The sequence below is a fragment of the Schistocerca nitens genome, chromosome 1 (genome assembly GCF_023898315.1).
Source record: "Schistocerca nitens isolate TAMUIC-IGC-003100 chromosome 1, iqSchNite1.1, whole genome shotgun sequence".
NCBI lineage: Eukaryota > Metazoa > Arthropoda > Insecta > Orthoptera > Acrididae > Schistocerca > Schistocerca nitens.
This window is the reverse complement of record NC_064614.1, coordinates 1,112,344,830-1,112,365,185: the sequence shown is the minus strand read 5'-3', so window position 1 is coordinate 1,112,365,185 and position 20,356 is coordinate 1,112,344,830. Positions and strand designations below refer to the sequence as shown.

The window sequence follows — 20,356 nt, the reverse complement described above, 5'->3', positions numbered from 1 at the left end:
TACACTCCATATGTTTGCAATGGAACAAACATAAGGTTTCTGTCCACTCACAAAAATCTAGTCACAAGGCCCATGTAATCAATGCAGTGTATTCAAAGCCTGCTGTGAGCATTCGCAAAACTAGCAATCAAACAGTTTCTTCAGTGATATGCCAGTCCAACAAACTTTTTGTTCATTTGCATCTTAGTGGAAAACCTGTGAAATTTCAGTTGGACATGAGTGCCTCTGTTACATTGCTGAATCGTAACACATTTGAACTGATAGGCTCACCATTCCTGTCTAAAACTAGCACACACCTGATGGCTTATAATTAACAAGACATACCCATTCTCAGAAAATGTACTTTGACTGCCACTGTGCTACAATTGTGATTGTCAGAACATATTTGGCCTTGATTCATTTGATTTGTTTGGCTTTCAAATCCAGGACAATGTGTTGTCAGTGACTGAATGCCAAAGACAGTGTAGCTAGATTGCTGAAAGAATCCCCTGAACTCTTTTCTGGAGGTTTAGGTAAAGCTAACAATTTTGTTGAAAGATAGTACCAGCTGAAATTTTGCTGGGCCAGAACTGTTCCCATTGCATTATGAGATAATGTACCTGCTGAACTTAAAGAATTCCAAGATAGTGGAGCTATTGTGCCCATACAAGCTAGTCAATGGGAAAGTCCACTGGTTTTGCTCCCCAAACCCTCAGGTCGCATTCACCTCTGTGTTGACTTTTAAGTCTACTGTCAATCCACAAACTGTGATTGATACTTATCCATTGGCATGCCCAGAGGATGTCATGGACAGATTAGGCAGTGGTTGCTACTTTTCAAAAACTGTTTTGCATGATGAATATCTACAAATACCACTAGATGAAAAACTGTGTGTGTTGTGAACACTCATTTGGGCTTGTTTAAATATTTGTGTTTGCCTTTTGTTTGGCAGTGCTTCTGCACCCTCCATTTTCCAATGGTATTGGGAACAGCTGACGCTCAAGTACCAAACTGTTCAAACTATTTGGGTATTGTCGTATCAGGTCATAACCTGAAGAACACATTGCAAATTTGCATGCTTTGCTTCAAGTGTTATCTGATGCAGGACTAAAGTGTAGACTGGACAAGGGTGATTTTTTAAAATCCGAATTGCAGTATCTTGGTCATGTCATAAACATTCAAGGTGTACGTCTTCTTCAGTAGCATTTGTTAGCCTCATGTGATCCGCCATAGAATTGCAGTCAGTCTTAGGTTCACACCAAATACTACACAAATCGCAGCTCCATTGCATCACTTGCATCACAAGAATGTCCCCTTTGTTTAGACAGATGAGTACCAAGAAGCTTTTCAAAAATTAGAGATGCATTGCTCAGTGATCGATGCTTGGTTCACTTCGATCCTGACTAACAAGTTGAGTTGCAAGTTGACGCTTCCTCTTATAGAATCAGTGCAGTGCTTTCACACAGATTTGGTGATAAAGACAGGCCAACTGCTTTTGCATTAGAAGTGTTGTCCAAAGCTCAGTGTAACTATTCACAAATAGAGAAAGGGTGTTGGTTATTGTGTATGGTGTCACCAAACTCCACCACCAATTGTGTAACAGAAAATTCTACTTAGTAACGGATCACAAGCCTTTGCAATCCTTTTTTCATCTGATGAAGTCCATTCCTGTATGAATTGCCCAAAAATTTCAAAGATGGGCTGTGTTGTTGTCTCGGTACCAGTACGAGATTGTGTATTGTCTGGCACCTCAACATGGTAATGCGGATGCACTTTCGCATCTTCCAATTGGCTCTGATACAGACTTTGATGCTTCTGCTGCATCTTTTGTCACATCGATGCTCACATTTCTGAATTGATTCAATCCTTTCCTCTGAACTATAGGAAAATTGCACAGGCCATGGAAGCTGATTCAGATTTGAATGTTTTATTCAAATACATTCGCACATCTTGGCCTCGCTCATTGCATAACATAAAGAACTCTGTAGTGTGCCAATACTTTGTATGTCAGCATAGCTTCACTATGCAGCGAGGTGTGATCCTTGTTCAAAATGACAGTGGACAGTCACGTGTGTTGATCCCCAAAGCCTTACAAAAGGAAGTGTTGCAGTTACTTCACCAACAACTCGGGGGGGGGGGGGGGGGGGGTGGTATCATTTGTACATAACAGTTAGTGCATCAACACTGTACCTGGCAGGTTATGGACACTCAAATAGAATAGATGATGTCATGCAGGTGCAGAAAATCGGTCCACTCTGTCACAAAAATTCTCTGCTTGGCCTAAGTTGCAATCACCATGGCAACGTGTGCTCATAGACGTTGTGGGACCTTTTGCTGTGCCAATGAACTCGAAAATGTCACATTGCACAGTTCAGGTGATGTCCTCTTCTTTTTGCCTCGAAGGTTTGCCTGAAGTCATAGTGTCAGACAATGGCCCTCAATTCACGTCAAATCAATCTGAAACCCGCCGTGAACACAATGGCATACAGCATGTAACTAGTGCACTGTTTCATCCACAGCCCAACGGTGATACCGAACTTCTTGTCAGGACCTTCAAGCAGCATATGTCCAAACTCTGCACTGCACACACCATGGATCAAGCATTGAAGTGTTTCTCACCTCCTACCATTTGCATCCACAAGATGGACCATTGCCGGTGGAATTGCCCATGGCTGCTGCCATCAGACACTGCTCCACCTGCTCCACCCTCCTCAGCATCCGTCACCAAAAAGAGGCAGCAAGTATCACTTTGTGCTACATGGTATTGTGTTTTTCAGGGTTTTTAGTGGCATCAGATAGTGGGTGTGAGGCGAGATCCGTCGTCGACTTGGCGCATGCATCTACCTCATTTCAGGCCCAGATGGGCTGCACAATCAATTTCATCACTGTCATGTGCACAGTGATCCCTCTGCATCTCTTCCCCATATTCATGGATCTCAATGTCGTGGTCACAGCAACTGCCAGAGGTTGTCATCACATGACCACATAGAGACTGAGCCTTTGCCTCCTCTCATCCTGCTGATGGAGCTGGACCTGCCCATGCCGCAGCAGCTGATGCCTTCTACATCTTGGTATGTGGCTCAGGAGGTGGACGCATACCCTTATGGGCATTTTTCAGGGGACATTTCCACCAGAGTGAAGACCGGATGGCCTGGTACGATTGGTAGACTGACATCCCATGCAGTCACAGCTTCCAGCCCATCAGTGTGTCCACACTTCTGCCTCCCCCCCCCCCCCCTCCATTGTCATGTTCCATATATGGTGACAGTGGACGGCTGTGTGAAGAAGTCAGCCAATTGCACACTGACTGACCTCCCTCGAGGACTACAACACAACAGCAGCGGCCCCTAGGTGAAAAGGACGTAAGTGCCATGCCCGACTGGTGGCAGCCCACTTTGTAGCAGCTTCAACATTAGCCACTTTGTTAGCCGACACATCATAGCCTCTATCATTAGCAACACATTCTTGGCATGAAATTACGAATGTCCTGGAATTTTTGTAAGTGAACAGTGGGTACTGCATCAAAAACTTGGACAGTTGCAGCTTTTTCGCTATAAAATTTGCCCATCTAAAGTAATAAATTGATTTATTATTAATTTTTAAAGCAGCACCATTGTTTTATAAACACCTTGTAGAATGAAGAAGTGAAAAAATTCTTATTATTTCTGAGAGCAAAACACATAACAGATGGTTAGAGTCCAACTTGCTATGTCTCAAAGTGGTATAAGTTTGGAGTCAGCAGCAACACATTGAGAGATATAGCATTCACTGACTGCAAACCTGTATTCGAAAAGGTAATATCGACACTGACAAGTGGCCACTTCTCCACATCTTCCCTCCATCATTCCTTCAATAAAAGTAGTGAACCATGATGAATGGTGAAGCAGGTGAAGCTAAACAATGTTATTACAACTAGCAGTGACTTTTTTGAGTTTGTTCCTTGTCTCTGTTGTCTGGACTCACATTCAGAAAGATGATGGTTCAATTCCTGTCCAACCATCCAGATCTAGGTTTTCCACAACCTCCCTTAAGGTAAATGCCAAGATGATCTACTTTATTTATTTATTTAGCCATCCATGGACATTTTAAAATGTATGGATGTTGTCAGTTTGTGTACATTCATATATTTATACAGTTTGTTGTTACATGTAGTTAAACATTGTGACATATAAGTTACTTACAATCATGTTTGCTCCTGATCATAACATTACATATAGTTAAATATTGTTAAACAAAAGTTATTTACAATCATTTTGTACTAAGGAATTCACTTATAGTGTAAAAGCAGTGTTCCTGCAAAAACAATTTAAGATTTTTCCTAATGTGGTACATGTTATCTGTTTCTTTTATTTTCTGTGGCAGTTAATTATACAGTTTTACACCTTCATATAAGAAGCTATTTTGAGTCTTATGTTTATTCTTCCTGTCTAGGTGAAGACAGTGACTCTTTCTTGTACTATAGTTATGAAAACTGCTATTTGTCCTATAATTTTCTATATTTTTCTTGATGTACACTATGGTTTGGAACATAAACTCACAAGGAACAGTTACAATTTTTAATTTTGAAAAGTTCTCTGCAGTGGGTCCGCTTACTGCTTTTCGTTATAATTCTTACTGTCTCTTTTGCATTTTAAATACTGCTTGCAAATTCTCAGCACTGTTTCTCCAGAAAATAATACTGTAGCTGATTACTGAATGATCATAACTAAAGTATACAGTTCTCAAACATTCATTACTACATGCAGGTACAAGGACTCTTAAGTGCATAACATGTTATGGATACCTTTTTCGAGAGTTTCACAGCATGTTCATTCCACTTCATTTGGCTGTCAATTTGAAACCTTAAGAATTTTGTTGTAGGTACATCATCTATGGAGATGTTATCTGGTTTTAAATTTAAGGGACTCTGTTTTCTGTTCATTCTAAAGCATATTGTATTTGTTTTCTTTATGTTGAGAGTTACTTTGTTTTCTGGGGCCATTTGTGAACATTGCTCAGCACTTCAGTAGAATTTTCCATCATTTGTGCTGATGTCTTACTGGTGAGTACTATGTTGCTGTCATCAGCAAACAATATCTTCTCTCCATATCTGATATGTTGTCGGAAATCAATTATATACACCAGAAACAATACTGGGCCCAGTACACTTCCTTGAGGGACCCCAATACTGATATATTGTGAATCAGATATATGTTTCTCAATGTACGTTGATCCACGGGAGACGTGTGATCTCTACTGACTGTACTCTGTTTTCTAGATATGAAGGAAACCATGTGAGAACCACTCCCCTTACTCCTAGTGCCTCTAACTTATGTGACAGCTTCTGGTGGTCAATTGTATCAAATGCCTTAGACAGATCTAGTAAAAGGCCAGTTACTTAGCTGTTCTCATTTAGTGCTTCTAAAACAGTTTTTGTATATTGTGCTATTGCAGATGCTGTACCTCTCCCAGGCCTGAAACCATGCTGCTCATTGCAGAGGAGGTTGAATTTACTTAGATAGTTCATAAGCCTGTTTTTCATTATTGTTTCTATTACTTTGGAAAAGCATGACAATAGGGCTGTTGGTCTGTAGTTATCAACTTTTTCTACACCACCTTTTTTGTGAACTGGTAAAATTTTGGCATGCTTCAGATAGTCAGGGAAGCAACCAGTTTTGAAGGATTCATTTATGATTTCTCTTAGTGGAGCTTTGATACCGTTTATACATTTTTTCAGCACACACATTGGGATTTCATCTAAACCTGCCAAGATTTTGTTCTTTAATTGCCTTACAACATTGCATACTTCCTCCTCAGTAGTTGGAAGCAATACCATTGAATTTGCTATGTGCTTCTGTATTGGTTGATTAGCACTTTTTGGAAATTTTTTCTGTAACTTCATTGCAATGCTGCTAAAGTAGGTACTCACATAATTTGCTAATTCTTTCGGGTTACCTTCTAAGTTTTTCTTGTTCTTGATTTGTGTGTTTGTACTTCTCTGCTTCACAGTTCCTGTTTCTTGTTTCACCACAGGCCACGTAGTTTTATTTTTATTATTGGCTAAATTTATGAACCTATTGTTGGCTGATATTTTTGCAGTGTTGAGTACCTGCCTGTAGATCCTTTTGTAGTTTTTGTAGTAGTGCAAACAAACTGGATCACTTTTGTCCTTTTTAATAGAGTTTAGGTCTAATTCCTTTAGTAATCCATTTATTGTTGGTGGGTGTTCCAATAGGAATTAATGCTTTGGAGAATGTTTCTTAAAATTTTAATTTAAACTCAGACATAAAATTAGAGAATTTGCTATTCACTTTAGTTTCTATAGTTACTCCTTCCCAACTTTCATGTGTTAACTTTAAGGAAAACTCTTGCAAAGTTGATGGAGCGTAGACTCTTTTATATACATACAGTTTTGATTCTTCTTTTACACAAGCTTTTACTTTTATAATCTGACATAGATGGTCAGACTTGCAAGGGTAAAGCCAATTTCCTTCCTCATCCTTCCCTAATATGAGCTTGCACTCCATTTCTAATGAGCTCATTGATGGAACATTGAACACTAGTTTTCTGTCCTTCCTTCTTCCCTTTCTCCTGCTCTACTCAACTCTTTTTTGTCAGATTCTGTCAGTCCATAGTGTCTTCAACTTCTCTGCCAACACTACATCTCAAAAGCTTAAAATCTTTCCTTTCTGACTTTCCTCAGCTTCCAGCTATATGATGACTCATAGATAGGCACATGCACATCAGACCCATGATCATCAACAATACCTCCACACTGACATCCCTTCCACATGAGAATGTTCCATCTACACAGTGTTGTCATCTGTGGATTACACATCTGCAGTTGCAAGCAGTTGTTTATCCAGTGTGCTAAGGATGTTATTACAAGGAAAAAATCAATTACTGATAAAATTATTTAATTGGATTGATAAAAAATCTACTCACGAAGCAGCGGCAGAACACACACATAAAAAGACTGTTGTGATTGGCAAGCTTTCGGAGCCAATGGCTCCTTCTTCAGGCAGAAGGCTTGAAGGAGAACAAGGAAGGGTGAAGGAAAAGGACTGGAGACGTTTAGGATAAGGTGTAGGGCTGAAAGTGAGGCCCTTAGATAATACAAATAATTCAGGAGGAGAGAGTGCTTTAGACGAGAAGTTAAGGACACTGTACTGTTGTGACTGGTTCTTGGATTATGGGTTATTCTTGGTCTGGGAGGCAGTGGTGAAGCCAGTGTCTCCGAAAGCCTGCCAGTCACAACAGTCATTTATGTGTGTTTTCTGCCACTGCTTGGTGAGTATATTTTTTATCTATCCAATTAAAAAAATTTTATTGCAGTTTTCAGCAACAGGAATTACCCTTGAATCTGATCAAAAAAAGATTTCCCTGTACTGTATCCTTCCATGCTATTAATACACTAACCACATCCTTTAACAACATACAGACAAGCAGATTCCTTATTAAGCGATATCACCCCAAACTTGAACAGCTGAATCACTTTTCACTTCAGAGCTTTGAAAACCTTTCAATACATCCAACACTGATAAACATCATCCACAAACTCCTTCCACCTCTTGCAAAATTATATTCATCTTACACAACTTAACTGTCTTGCTACAAGGATCATGTGGAGGGACCAGGAGAGACAGCTGTCTCATGTACCTACCCAGCACGTCATGTTCCAGTTTTGTCATAGGCTCATCCTATCCCATTAGGAACAGGGGCACTTGTGAAAGCAGCGGTGGCATATACCAATCCCTATTCACCTCCTGCACCATATTTTATGTGGACATAACCATTAACTATCAATCCATACAAATAGTCATCATTTAACTTTGTCCTAGGTCAAGGGGGCAAAGCATAATGTGGTTAACTTTCTTTGCTCACAGCTATACTGTCATGATTCCCCACCACAACCACCATGTACATATACACATATTTTCTGAATTGCTTAAGTGGCACCTGCCCATCCAACAACTCATTTGACAATATTAGGAAAAGGGTAGATTGCTAAGATGACACACTGAATTGCAGACAAGCACAATAAAAAGACTGTTACACATAACTTTCAGCCAAATGCTTCCTTAGAAAAGAAAACACACACACATTCACACAAGCAAACACACACCACACACAATGACTACCATCTCCAGCAACTCAGACTGGAGTTTGATCCGGTCCAAGCTCCCAGCAATGGCAGTCATCTCCAATACTGACTGTGGTCAAAGAAGATCTGTGAAGGCTTCCAGACTCTACATTAAGTTTTGCATGTCATGGCTATTGGAATAAACTCTGAATAACACAGAAATGCTATGATCAAGGTTAATGTGTTATATGTAAGAACATCTGTTACATATTTTATCAGTTCATGGAAGCCACCAGTTATGATTCTTATAATAATAATAATAATAAATACAAAAAAATAAAAAAAAATTAAAAATTAATTTTTGTAAACATTTATAAAATTATTTTAAAATATTTTAATGCTATTAAGTTCTACATCACTGTTCCATATGCTACACTCAGGAGCATTTTTTATGAATTACATCAGTAGATTTACTACAGATAGAGGCACTTCAGTGCTGTAGGTGTTGCACCAAAAAGGTCTCTTAATAAATAATTTTATAAAGCCACAGCAGACTAGTGTATTGTCCATATTCAGTAATTTACTCTGTAACAAATGGTATCTTGCACAGCTGTTTCTTAAGAATTTTGACACTTTCCAAACATATGTATTAAACCATTGTAGTTTGAACCAACTGTAATTTAATTTTTTGTAGTAGATCTTATGATGAGCAACAGGCCCAAAACTGGTCATATGGAACTAAGCGAATGCGATCTGGAGACCAAATTTGGGCAGTTTTATAACAATATTTAACATGAATTGAGAGGTAGTTGATTGTACCAAATAATGTAACTTTAGCATTGAAGCCTTTGTAAATGGTAGTAATCAAAATAATTAACCAATTTGGATGTATTGGAAACACCTGTTCAAAGTCAAAATTTTACAATTTTTTTTCTATATCACTTTAAGAATTACTATCACACTACAGTTTTTGTGGAGGTGTGATTTTTAATTATTATTTCACAAAAGTATTAACACCAATAATGAACTTGTCATCAGGGATTGTTATGTTTTTTTAAAAGCAGCCAAAGCAGGCCAAACTGTTAGTTGTTAATATAATAATGTAAAAGTTTGAAGTGTAAAATGTGCTAATTATTTATCCAGACTGTAAAATTTGTGTGAACGTATCTTTTAAGATTGGGACAGTACAAAATTACATGAGCTAAAAGTCAGCTTTTCATTCCGTAGCTTGAAAATACTATCTGGACCTCTCATTTCATTGGATAACAATTATTTTTTAAAAATTTGAATACATTTTTTTCATTGTAACAAAAAGTGCATGATGTTATTACTTTATTTAATCCATAGCACAGTTGCAGCTATATTCATTTTAAGGTTGAAGCTCTTGTGTCGATGTTTGCTGATTAATAAATTTTGTTTTCAGATAGGATCCACCTTAAAAAAAAAACTTTCTCTTCTTTTACCCAGATACATTTTGATAAAGTTACAGCATAATCAGTGTTTTTTTTATTTTCTTTCTTGTTACCACAAACTGTGTTTTTTTATGTTCTGCATTATATGACAAACTGTGAAAGAAAAACAGTGTTTAACAAAAAATAGAATGCCACAGCATGTGGTAACAATAAAGAAAATAAAAAACCACTGACAATGCAGTAACTTCAGCAAAACACGTCTGGGTAACAGAAGGAAAAAAACTGTTGTTCAAGGTGGATCCCATCCAAAAACTAGTTGCAGTTACATGTGTGACTGTAAACAAGATGACATGCATTTGACAAGTTGAACCAAAAAGATTGCATTCATGTTCATATCAATGATACAAAAATACACTAATGACATATGGAAACCATTTAGTAGAGAATCAAATCTACCTTTGAAACATTGGATGGCTGCTTACCAGTTGTTTGAGATGCAATATATTTTTTTGTACTCCTTGTCAAATTTAGTTCTTGGATGACAATATGTTACCTATATATTTTTGATAAATGGCAGCATTGGTCATAAAAATTGAAATCTTTTATTTTACAGATCGATTTCAGTCACTGCGCAACCATCTTCAGTGCTAGGATTACATAAGAACCATCAGATGTGAGGATCTTAACACAATTATGGCCCTATTTATAACTACCATAAAAATCCCAGAAACAGACAAATATATACAGGCACACAAATTCTTGTACATACAAATTATTTGAACCTTGTAGGCCCATATCACAAGAGCACAACATTTTCTATGAGGTGTAACATATCCTGTGATGATTACTTCCAACAGATATCTTCACTTTTAATGCACACAATAATTTTTTGAATTTACAGAAGAGCCTCTCTTGTAACCTTAGCAGTTGCTGTTTCAACATACAGTGAGCTTATATGTTACACAGCCAACTAGTTAAGCTCAGTATCGCAAAAACAAGCATCACAGCACCCTCTATTTTCCTAAGTGTACAGCATGCAGACATGAAATACAACAAATACTATTAAAAGAAAAACTAAAGCTTACATATACAATAAACTTCAGAAATCACGACAAATTTTTATAATCCAAAGTCATAGCAAAACTTTAAAAACACAATATAGGCATAATAAAAAATACAACAAAGTTACACCTTCTGATGCAAGATTTTACTGGAATATACCTAACATGAGAGCACATAGTAATTTCTTAAAAACAAATACAGAAAGTTAAACATCAGAAACAACCTTTTTACATTTCAAAAATCATCACTTACATGTAAAAACATTAACACTTTGCAATGGGACATTATACCCTCTCTTATCATATTCAAAGATTTGACCAGCCTAATGATTAACATTGTCAGCATAAATTCTTAACAGGCATCTATAAAAAGTAATAAAAAGACATTAACAACAATACAGTAATTTCCCCTATGAAATTCTGAACCTGTAATACTGTTATTTTTCGTGCGAGCAACTGACGTTAAATTTCAATAATGACAAAGTGCATGACTGTGGTAATTTTAATGAATAAACAGGCCTATTTGCAATGTAGATTTGGCATATGCCTGTTTATGCAACTGTATTTTTAGCACTGAAGATGATCACACAGTGACCGAAATCAATCTGTAATGTAAAGAATTTCTGTTTTTATGACTGATGCTTGATATGTACCCAAAATATATTTGCAAATATATTGTGGTGTGCACAATTCCCAATGGAATTATACATTAATATGTTATCCAACTCACTGAATCAGTTATACAACAAATTGTGCCTTTAGAATCTTCGTGCCTCTACTACAAATTTCTGCAATAGACAGACCTTTTTTTTCATAATATTGTCCCCATATAACTACTTCATGCTCTCCTGTCTTCAGTCTATCCTTGTAATTCCCAGCTACATTTTAATTACTCTGTAGTATGTCTTCCTATTGTTCATCTTCTTCTGCCTGCCTCTCTTTGTGCTGTTGCTGATATTTTGTCAGGCATTCATAACATTTTGTGTACAGTTCAAGAACATCTCATTTCTAGTCAACTGTTTGTCTGCCTATGTAATTAATCCATTCTCATCCACACTTAATATGATTTTATTCTGCTTATGAGTCCTCAAAAAAAGCATTATCACATAATTTTTTCTGAAATTATATGAGAGGGCATATTATATACAGTAGCAACAAATAAAAGTTGTTTGAATTTTTATCTTTCAGAAATGAATCAGAAAAAAATATGATTAATGACTGGAGAGATAGTGAAAGTAGGCAAGAGATACTACAGGCACAACTGATTGAAAATGAAGCAAGATTTGAACAACTGCTGTCGGAACATCTGCGCAGTGAGAAGAGCTTAAAAGCAAAGAAGTAAGTACATAGTGTAGTTCATCTTTACACTGTTAACTCTACATGACAAATAAATAAATAAAATCAGTGTCAAAATAATATAACCCCCAATTTAAACTTTTAATTTTATTCATTGTTTTGCCATATTAAGAAGTGAAAAAATTGTTAAGTAATGATAAGACATGCCGCTACTTGCCATAAAGAAGACACATAAAGTTGCAGACAGGCACAATTAAAAGACACTCGCATACAACTTTCAGCCACAACCTTCGTCAGTAAAAGAGAAAGACGTACAGACAAACACACACACACACACACACACACACACACACACACACACACACACACACACAACCACCAACTCCAGCCTCTTGGGCCAGAATGCAAGCAGCAGTCTGGAGGGGGTGGGCAAGGGGAAGAGGAAGGAATAGTAGTGTACGGGTGGGGAGTGAGACGAACGTTGTTTGGTGGAGTGTGCAGTGACTAGAGTGGCAACAGGTGCAATGTAGGGGGGTTGTGGCACAGGGAGGTGGGGAAGAAAGGAACAAAAAGGGAGAGGGGCAGGGAAAGACAGGTGGATGCATTGGCAGAGGGATGCAAATAAACAGGTGGGAATTGAGAATGGGTAGGAGATGATAGAGGACAGAGGGGGTGAAAACTGTTGGGTGGTTGGAGGGGGGATGGGGTTGTTATGTTACTGCAGGTTAAGGCCAGGATAATTATGGGAGTGGAGAATGTGTTGTTAGGATAACTCCCATGTGCACAGTTTAGAAAATCTGGTGGTGGAGGGAAGGATCCAGACGGCTCGGGCAGTGAAGTAGCTATTGAAATCAAGCAGGTTATATTCAGCTGCATATTGTGCCTCATGGTGGTCTACTTTGCTCTTGGCCACAATTTGGCAGTGGCTGTTCATCCTGGTGGACAGATGGTTGGTAGTCATACCAATATAAAAAGCTGTGCAATGATTGCAGCAGAGCTGGTACATGACATGGCTGCTTTCACTGGGGGATAGGATAAATCTGTGAAAAGACTGAAATAGGAAGTGCTTGGGCAGGTTTTTCACCTGGGTCATCCACAGGGATATATCATTGTGGCAAGGGTTTAGGGTTGGGAGTGGCATGGGGATGGACGAGAATGTTGTGGAGGTTGGCTGGGCAATGGCAGGGGTGGGAAGTATTTCAGGTATTATGTCCCTCATTTGAGGACACAATGTTATGTAATCAAAGCCCTGGCAAAAGATGTGGTTCAGTTGTTCTAGTCCAGGGTGTTACTGGGTGAAGAAGGGGATTGTGGGAGGATTGAGGCTTGAGGGGAAATGGCACGGGAGATCTATTTGCAGATTTGGTCTGGGGGATAATGCCTGTCTGTGAAGGTCTTGATGAGACCCTCAGCATACTGAGCAACCTTTGGTTTGAGAGAGATGACAGCTATCAAAATGTAGGTACTGTTCGTGGTTGGTAGGTTTAATGTTGACAGAGATGTGAATGGACCATCAGAGAGGAGGAGATGGCACACTGGGTTGGGGAGGGGGGGGGGGGGGGACCACATGAAGCAGATCTGAGAGAAGGTGTTGAGGTTGTGAAGGAATGAAAATAGTGTGTCTTGGGTCTAGAACATGAAGATTTCATCAATCAATCTGAACCATACTAGGGATTTGGTGTTTTTGGAGGCTAGGAATGTCTTCTGTAGATGGCCCATAAAACAGTTGTCATAGGAGAGTGCCATGCAGGAGTCCATGGCTGCTCCGCAGATCTGTTTATATACCTTCCCTACAGATGAGAAGCAGTTGTGGGTTATGATGAAATTATTAAGGTGTATGAGGAATGAGGTAGTGGGTTTGGAGTCTGATGGACATTGAGAAAGGTAGTGTGGAATAGCGGCAAAGCCATGGGCATGAGAGATGTTGGTGTATAGGGAAATGGCGTCAACAGTGACGAATAGGGATCCAGGAGGTAAAGGGATGGGGATGGTGGGGAGTCAGTGAAGGAAGTGATTGGTGTCTTTGACGTGGGAAGCTAGATTATGGGCAATTGGTTTTAGGTGTTGGTCAATGAGGGCCAAAATCCTTTCAGTGGGGGCACAGTAAGCAGCCACAATGGTGCGTCCAGGATTGTTGGGTTTGTGGATTTTGGGGAGCATGTAGAAGGTGGGTGTGTGGTGTGTCATAGGTTGTGAGGAGAGGAATGGATTCAGGAGAGATGTTCGGGGAAGGGCCTAAGGCTTTAAGCAGGGATGAGTTTGTGTTGGACTTCTTGGATGGGATCACCTATATTAGAGGTGGAGGTGTCAGATAACTGTGCAGTTGAGGGTTTTGGTGGGAAGGTTAACAACAGTGTTACAGGAATGTTTAGGATTTGGATTTGGTAGGGAATTTTGGGGGATATGGGAAGCTGAAAAGATCAGCCAGGAGGGAATTACTTGCTATGAGCGGTGGATGAGAAAGAACACTGTGGTTACAATAGGGGTTGGCTGGTAGTGCCCCAGGTGGCAATAGGATGTCAATGCCTTCTGCTAGGTAGTCATTGCAATTCATAACAACATCACTTCATCTTTGTCTGCAAGTAGGATGTTTAGGTCAGGATTTGTTTTGTTGCATATTTTTCTTCCGCTGAAAGGTTGATGTTCTGAGGAAAGAACAGTTGGATGGTGGTATGAACTGGAAAAGGCAGGGTGCAGTGCTGGAATCAGGGTGATTTTGGTTGGAGGGACTGGTGGCAAAGAAGTGCTTCATTTGCAGGGACTGGGAGAAAGAGAGTTGGTCTTTGACAAGCCCAGCATGATCAAATTTGGGTGCAGGGTTGAGATGAGGCCTTTTGATTGGACTGAACCATCTGTGCAGTTGAGGGTTTTGGTGGGAAGGTTAACAACAAACTTACGGGAATGTTTAGCATTTGGATTTGGTAGGGGGTTGGTAGGGAATTTTGGGGGATATGGCAAGCTGAAAAGATCAGCCAGGAGGGAATTACCTGCTATGAGCCGTGGATGAGGAAGAACACTGTGGTTACAATAGGGGTTGATTGTTGGTGCCCAAGGTGGCAATAGGATATCAACGCGTTGGATAACTTACAGAGGTGGTGTCTGGAATACTCCTCTAGGTGCTGGAGAACATGACATTCAATTTCAGAGATGTGATCAGAGTAGTAGTATCATGCAGAGGGAGCAGAGGTGGTCATCGGATCCCCGTGCCATGGAGATGTGTTTTTGCAGTATCAGGTTTGTGAGGGCCAGGGGTTGGCAGAATCTCAAAGGCTGTAAGTGACTGTGAAAGATGGACTGGGATCCAGAGAAAGGACTCTTTACTGTTAGGCCAACCTTTTTATGGGCCATCTAGAGGAGGCATTCCTAGCCTCCCAAAACAACAAACCCTACTCTGGTTCAGGTACATTCATATCTTCATGCTCTGGACCCATGGCCAAGACACTGTGTCTTCATTCCTTCACAGCCTCAACACCTCTTCCATCATATTCACATGTTCCTCCTCAATCCAGCATGCCACCTTCCTAGATGCTGATCTCCTCCTCTCTGATGGTGCCATCTGCACCTTTGTCAACATTAAACCAACAAACACCAACAGTACTTGCAGTTTGCCAGCCAACATCCCTTTCAAACCAAAAACTCCCCTCCCCCTCCCCTTACAGCCTGGCTACCCAGGTACGTCATATCTTCAGTGACAAAAACTCCTTTGCTTAGTATGCTCAGAGTCTCACCAAGACTTTCACAGACAGGCACTTCCCCGCAGACCTAGTCTGCAAACAGATCTCCCATGCCACTTCCCCTCACACCCTCTATCCTCCAACCACCTCCAAAAACAATCCACAAAGAAGTGTCCCTTCATCATCCAGTACCTCCCCCTACTGGAACAATTGAACCACATCCTTTGCCAGGGCTCTGATTACCTATCATTGTGCCCTCAAATGGAGGACATACTATCTGTGATACTTCCCACACCTGCTAAAGTGGTGTTCCATCGCCCACCCAACCTCCACAACATCCTAGTCCATCCCTATGACACTCCCAATCCCAACCCCTTGCCATGAGAATCATATCCCTATGGAAGACCCAGGTGCAAAACCTGCCAAATCAACCCATCCACCACTTCCTACTCCAGACCTGTCACAGGTTTATCCTACCCCAACTGGGGCTAGACCACTTGTGAAAGCAGCCATGTCATTTACCAGCTGCGCTGCAGTCACTGCACAGATTTTTTGTATTGGTATGACTACCAACCACCTGTCCACCAGGATGAATGGCAACTGCCAAACTGTGGGGAAGAGCTGTGGCGCAACATGCAGCTGAACATGACACACTTGATTTCAATGGCTGCTTCACTCCCTGAGCCATGTGGATCCTTCCGTCCACCACCAGCTTTTCTGAACTCTGAAGATGGGAGTTATTCTTAGAACACATTCTTCGCTCCCGCAATTATCCTGGCCTCAACCTACAGTAACATAATTTCCCTATATCCTCCATGATAACACAACCACATTGTGTGGCAATCATCTGATCCAGAGAGATGAGCAGGTCTTTGTCAGTGGTATCATCAAGAAATGAAAGGGATTCGAGGGACAAAACTCCCATGTGAAAAGTACTTTTCAGAACTGTGCCGATTTGGGTTATACGTTAAGTTTCTGTTTTGTCTAGTAAAGTGATCATCTAGATCACAGTTTTTTTGCAGTCTGCAGTCCTTACCCATTAAATTTATTTTAAAGAATAAAAGGGTTTCCATAATGCATACATGTGGTAATGGAGAAATGTCATATTTCTTAAACAGAGGTTTACAAGAGTCTCTAGGCTTGCACCCAAACAAGATTCTAATGGCCCTTTTTTGTAGTTCAAAAAGTGCTATTATCTGTTTTAGAGTTTCCCCAGAAAGTGACCCTATATCTAAGACAAGAATGAAAGTAGGCATGATATGCATTCATTACTGGTTTGCCAATGATAGAGACCATTGGGATAAACATTTCCTTGTTAGGAGCATTGTGCAATTTTAGTACAATGTTTTTTTACTGTTTATTACAAGCTGATTATTCTGTGCCCAGCTGCTAAATTGTTTTGTGACCACCATTACTGACTGCCGTAACTGTTCATTGGTGTCTCCTTTTAGTAGGATTGTGGTGTCATCTGCAAATATGATTATTTTATGTGCATCAACATTTAAGTTTAGATCATTTATGTACAAAGGAACAGAAGTGCTCCTATTACTGATCCACGAGGTACACCACATTTAATTTGTTTATAGTCAGATAAGTGTTCAGATACAGTTTTTGGTTCAATATTTGTGTGTTTTATGCACACTGTCTGCTTAAATTTAGTCAGGAAGGATCTGATCCACTTTTTGGACAACCTCGCATGCCATATCTTTCAAGCTTTGACAGCAGAATTTTATGATCCGCCACGTCAAAAGTTTTGACAAGTCAATAAATATTCCTATTGATTCCTATTTTTCGTCCATCAGTTTAGGATGAAATTGAGGCACTCATAAATAGCAGTTGTCGTTGACCTCTTATTTCTGAATCAATATTGTTCATAACACAGGAAGTTGTTTTTATTAATAAATTTCATAAGGTTGTCATTCATAACTTTTTCTAAAACTTTAGAGATGTAGGAGGAAATTGTGATGTGTCTGTAGTTTTTTTACATGATCTTTCTCACCTTTTTTATGTAGTGGAATAACTTTTGATGTTTTCAATACATCAGGGAAAGTGCCTGCCTGAAGTGAGCAGTTGCATAAGTGTGTGAGTATTTCAATTAGGTCTGATGCATTCTTATTTAATATTGTTGCAGGTATACCATCAATGCCTGCTGAGTTGGCATTTTTTAGTCCTTTCATTGGTTTAGCTACTTCATCTTGTGACACAGAACTGAGGTACATTGATCCTCTATATGCACTTATTTTATTTTCATCTGCCTGGGTGCTCTTATGTAAGTTTCATTGTACTATATTAACAGCAACACCTGTGAAAAAATTGGTAAATGTGCTGGATACTTCTAAGGAATTTGTTACTTTTCTGTGATAGTGTCATATTTTTGCAAGATTCTCCAGGTTTTTCTTATAACAGTCTACATAGCCTTTGATTTATTAGCTGGATTATAAATGTATTCATCATTATGTATTATTTTTGCTGCTTATGTTACTTTTCTTAACATTTTGGAGTATTTTTTTAAGTACACACATACTTCAAGTGAGGAATTTTTTGAGATACATATTTCATTAAGTAATCTGTTCTTCAGTCACGAAACCCTTATTTCCCTTGTGATACAGCTGTTTGTTCTACAGTTCCCCCGTATGGATACAGTCTTAAGCAGGAATGCAATTTGAAAGAAATGGGTTAATGAATCAATGGAGGTGTTAAATTTTTATTTATATCATTCATTTTGCACACTTCAGACATAATGGTAGCCAAGCAATAGTACATAGTCAAGTACTCCTCCCTTACTGGTTTAACAAGTCCCAAAGCTGCTCATATATATGTCTGGACTTCTTTCAGGCATGTCAACAATTGTACAGGTGGTAGCAGAATTGGCATAAGGTGCCCATGCAGTGTCTGCAAATAGTGCTTCTTGCGACACCACAGTTTCAGCACACATCAAGTTGTCAGCAAGATGACATAGTAATGCAGCAATCATTAACTGTGCATCAGTATTGTCCAAGCGACAACCTGTAACACGTATGTCCCAGCTAATATCTACATCTACATCGACATTCTGCAAATCACATTTAAGTGCCTGGTAGAGGCTTCATCGAACCACCTTCACAATTCTCTATTATTCCAATCTTGTATAGCGCGCAGAAAGAATGAACAGAGGCTTCATTGAACCACCTTCACAATTCTCTATTATTCCAATCTTGTATAGCACACAGAAAGAATGAACACCTAAATATTTCTGTACAAACTCTGATTTCCCTTATTTTATCATGGTGATAGTTTCTTCCTATGTAGGTCAGTGTCAACAAAACATTTTTGCATTCGGAGCAGAAAGTTGGTGATTTGAATTTTGTGAGAAGATTCTGTTGCAATGAAAAATGCCTTACTTTTAATGATGTCCAGCCCAAATCCTGTGTATCATTTCAGTGATACTCTCTCCCATATTTCGTGATAATACAAAATGTGCTGCCCTTCTTTGAACTTTTTCAGTGTACTCCATCAGTCCTATCTGGTAAGGATCCCACACTGTGCAGCAGTATTCTTAAAGAGGACAGACAAGCATAGTGTAAGCAGCCTCCTTAGTAGATCTGTTACATTGTCTAAGTGTCCTGCCAATAAAATGCAGTCTTTGTTAACCTTCCCCCCACAACATTTTCTATGTGTTCCTTCCAATTTAAGTTGTTCGTAATTGTAATTCCTAGGTATTTAGTTGAATTTATGGCCTTTATATTAGACTGATTTATTGTGTAGTCGAAGTTTAATGGATTCCTTTTAGCTCTCATCTGGAAGACCTCACACTTTTCGTCATTTATAGTAAACTGCCAATTTTTACACCATTCAGATATCTTTTCTAAATCGTTTTGCAGTTTGTTTTGATCTTCTGATGACTATATTAGTCAGTAAATGTCAGCGTCATCTGCAAACAACCTAATACAGCTGCCCAGATTCCTAAATCATTTATATAGTTAAGGAACAGCAAAGGGCCTATAACGCTACCTTGGGGAGCACCAGAAATCACTTCTGTTTTACTCGATGTCTTTCCGTCAATTACTACAAACTGTGACCTCTCTGACAGGAAGTCACAAATCCAGTCACATAACTAAGATGATAGCACACAATTTCACTACAAGCTGCTTGTGTGTACAGTGTGAACTTCATGCAAATAAAGAGCTAGTTGTGTTTCACAAGAATGATGTTTTCTAAAGTCATGTTGACCATGTCAAAAGACTATTTTCTTCGAGGTAATTCATAATGTTGGAACACAATATATGTTCCAAAATCCTGCTGCATATTGGCGTTAATGATAAGGATCTGTAATTAAGTGGATTACTCCTACTAGCTTTCTTGAATATTGGTGTGACCTGTGCAACTTTCCAGTCTTTGGGTACAGATCTTTCATCAAGCGAATGGTTGTATATGGTTGTTAAGTATGGAGCTAATTCATCTACTCTGAAAGGATCCTAATTGGTATAAAGTCTGGACCAGAAGACTTGCTTTTATTAAGTTATTTAAGTTGTTTCACTACACCAAGGATCTCTACTTCTACATTACTCATGTTGGCAGCTGTTCTTGATTTAAATTCTGGAATATTTACTTTGTTTTCTTTTGTGAAGGCATTTCAGAAGGCTGTGTTTAATAATTATGCTTTGGCAGCACTGTGTTCAATAGTTTCTGCTATCGTGCAGAGAAGGCATTGAATGTTTCTTGCCGCTAACATACTTCACATATGACCATAATTTCTTTGGATTTTCTGCCAGGTTTTGAGCAAAGTTTCATTGTGGAAACTGTTATGAGCATCTTGCATTGAAGTCCACGCTATATTTTGAGCTTCTGTAAAAGATTGCTAATCTTGGGGATTTTGCATCTGTTTAAATTTGG

General features: G+C 39.1%; 1 protein-coding gene across 3 annotated transcripts in view; it reads left to right on the top strand.

Annotated features, from left to right (window-relative positions):
• Positions 1–20,356, top strand: part of LOC126238522 (uncharacterized) — an 80,359-nt gene that overhangs the window by 42,850 nt on the left and 17,153 nt on the right. For all 3 annotated transcript variants that reach the window (XM_049947796.1, XM_049947797.1, XM_049947798.1), the window contains one exon: positions 11,703–11,852. In XM_049947796.1, coding sequence (XP_049803753.1) covers positions 11,703–11,852 — 150 coding nt within the window. The remainder of the gene's footprint in view (positions 1–11,702; positions 11,853–20,356) is intronic.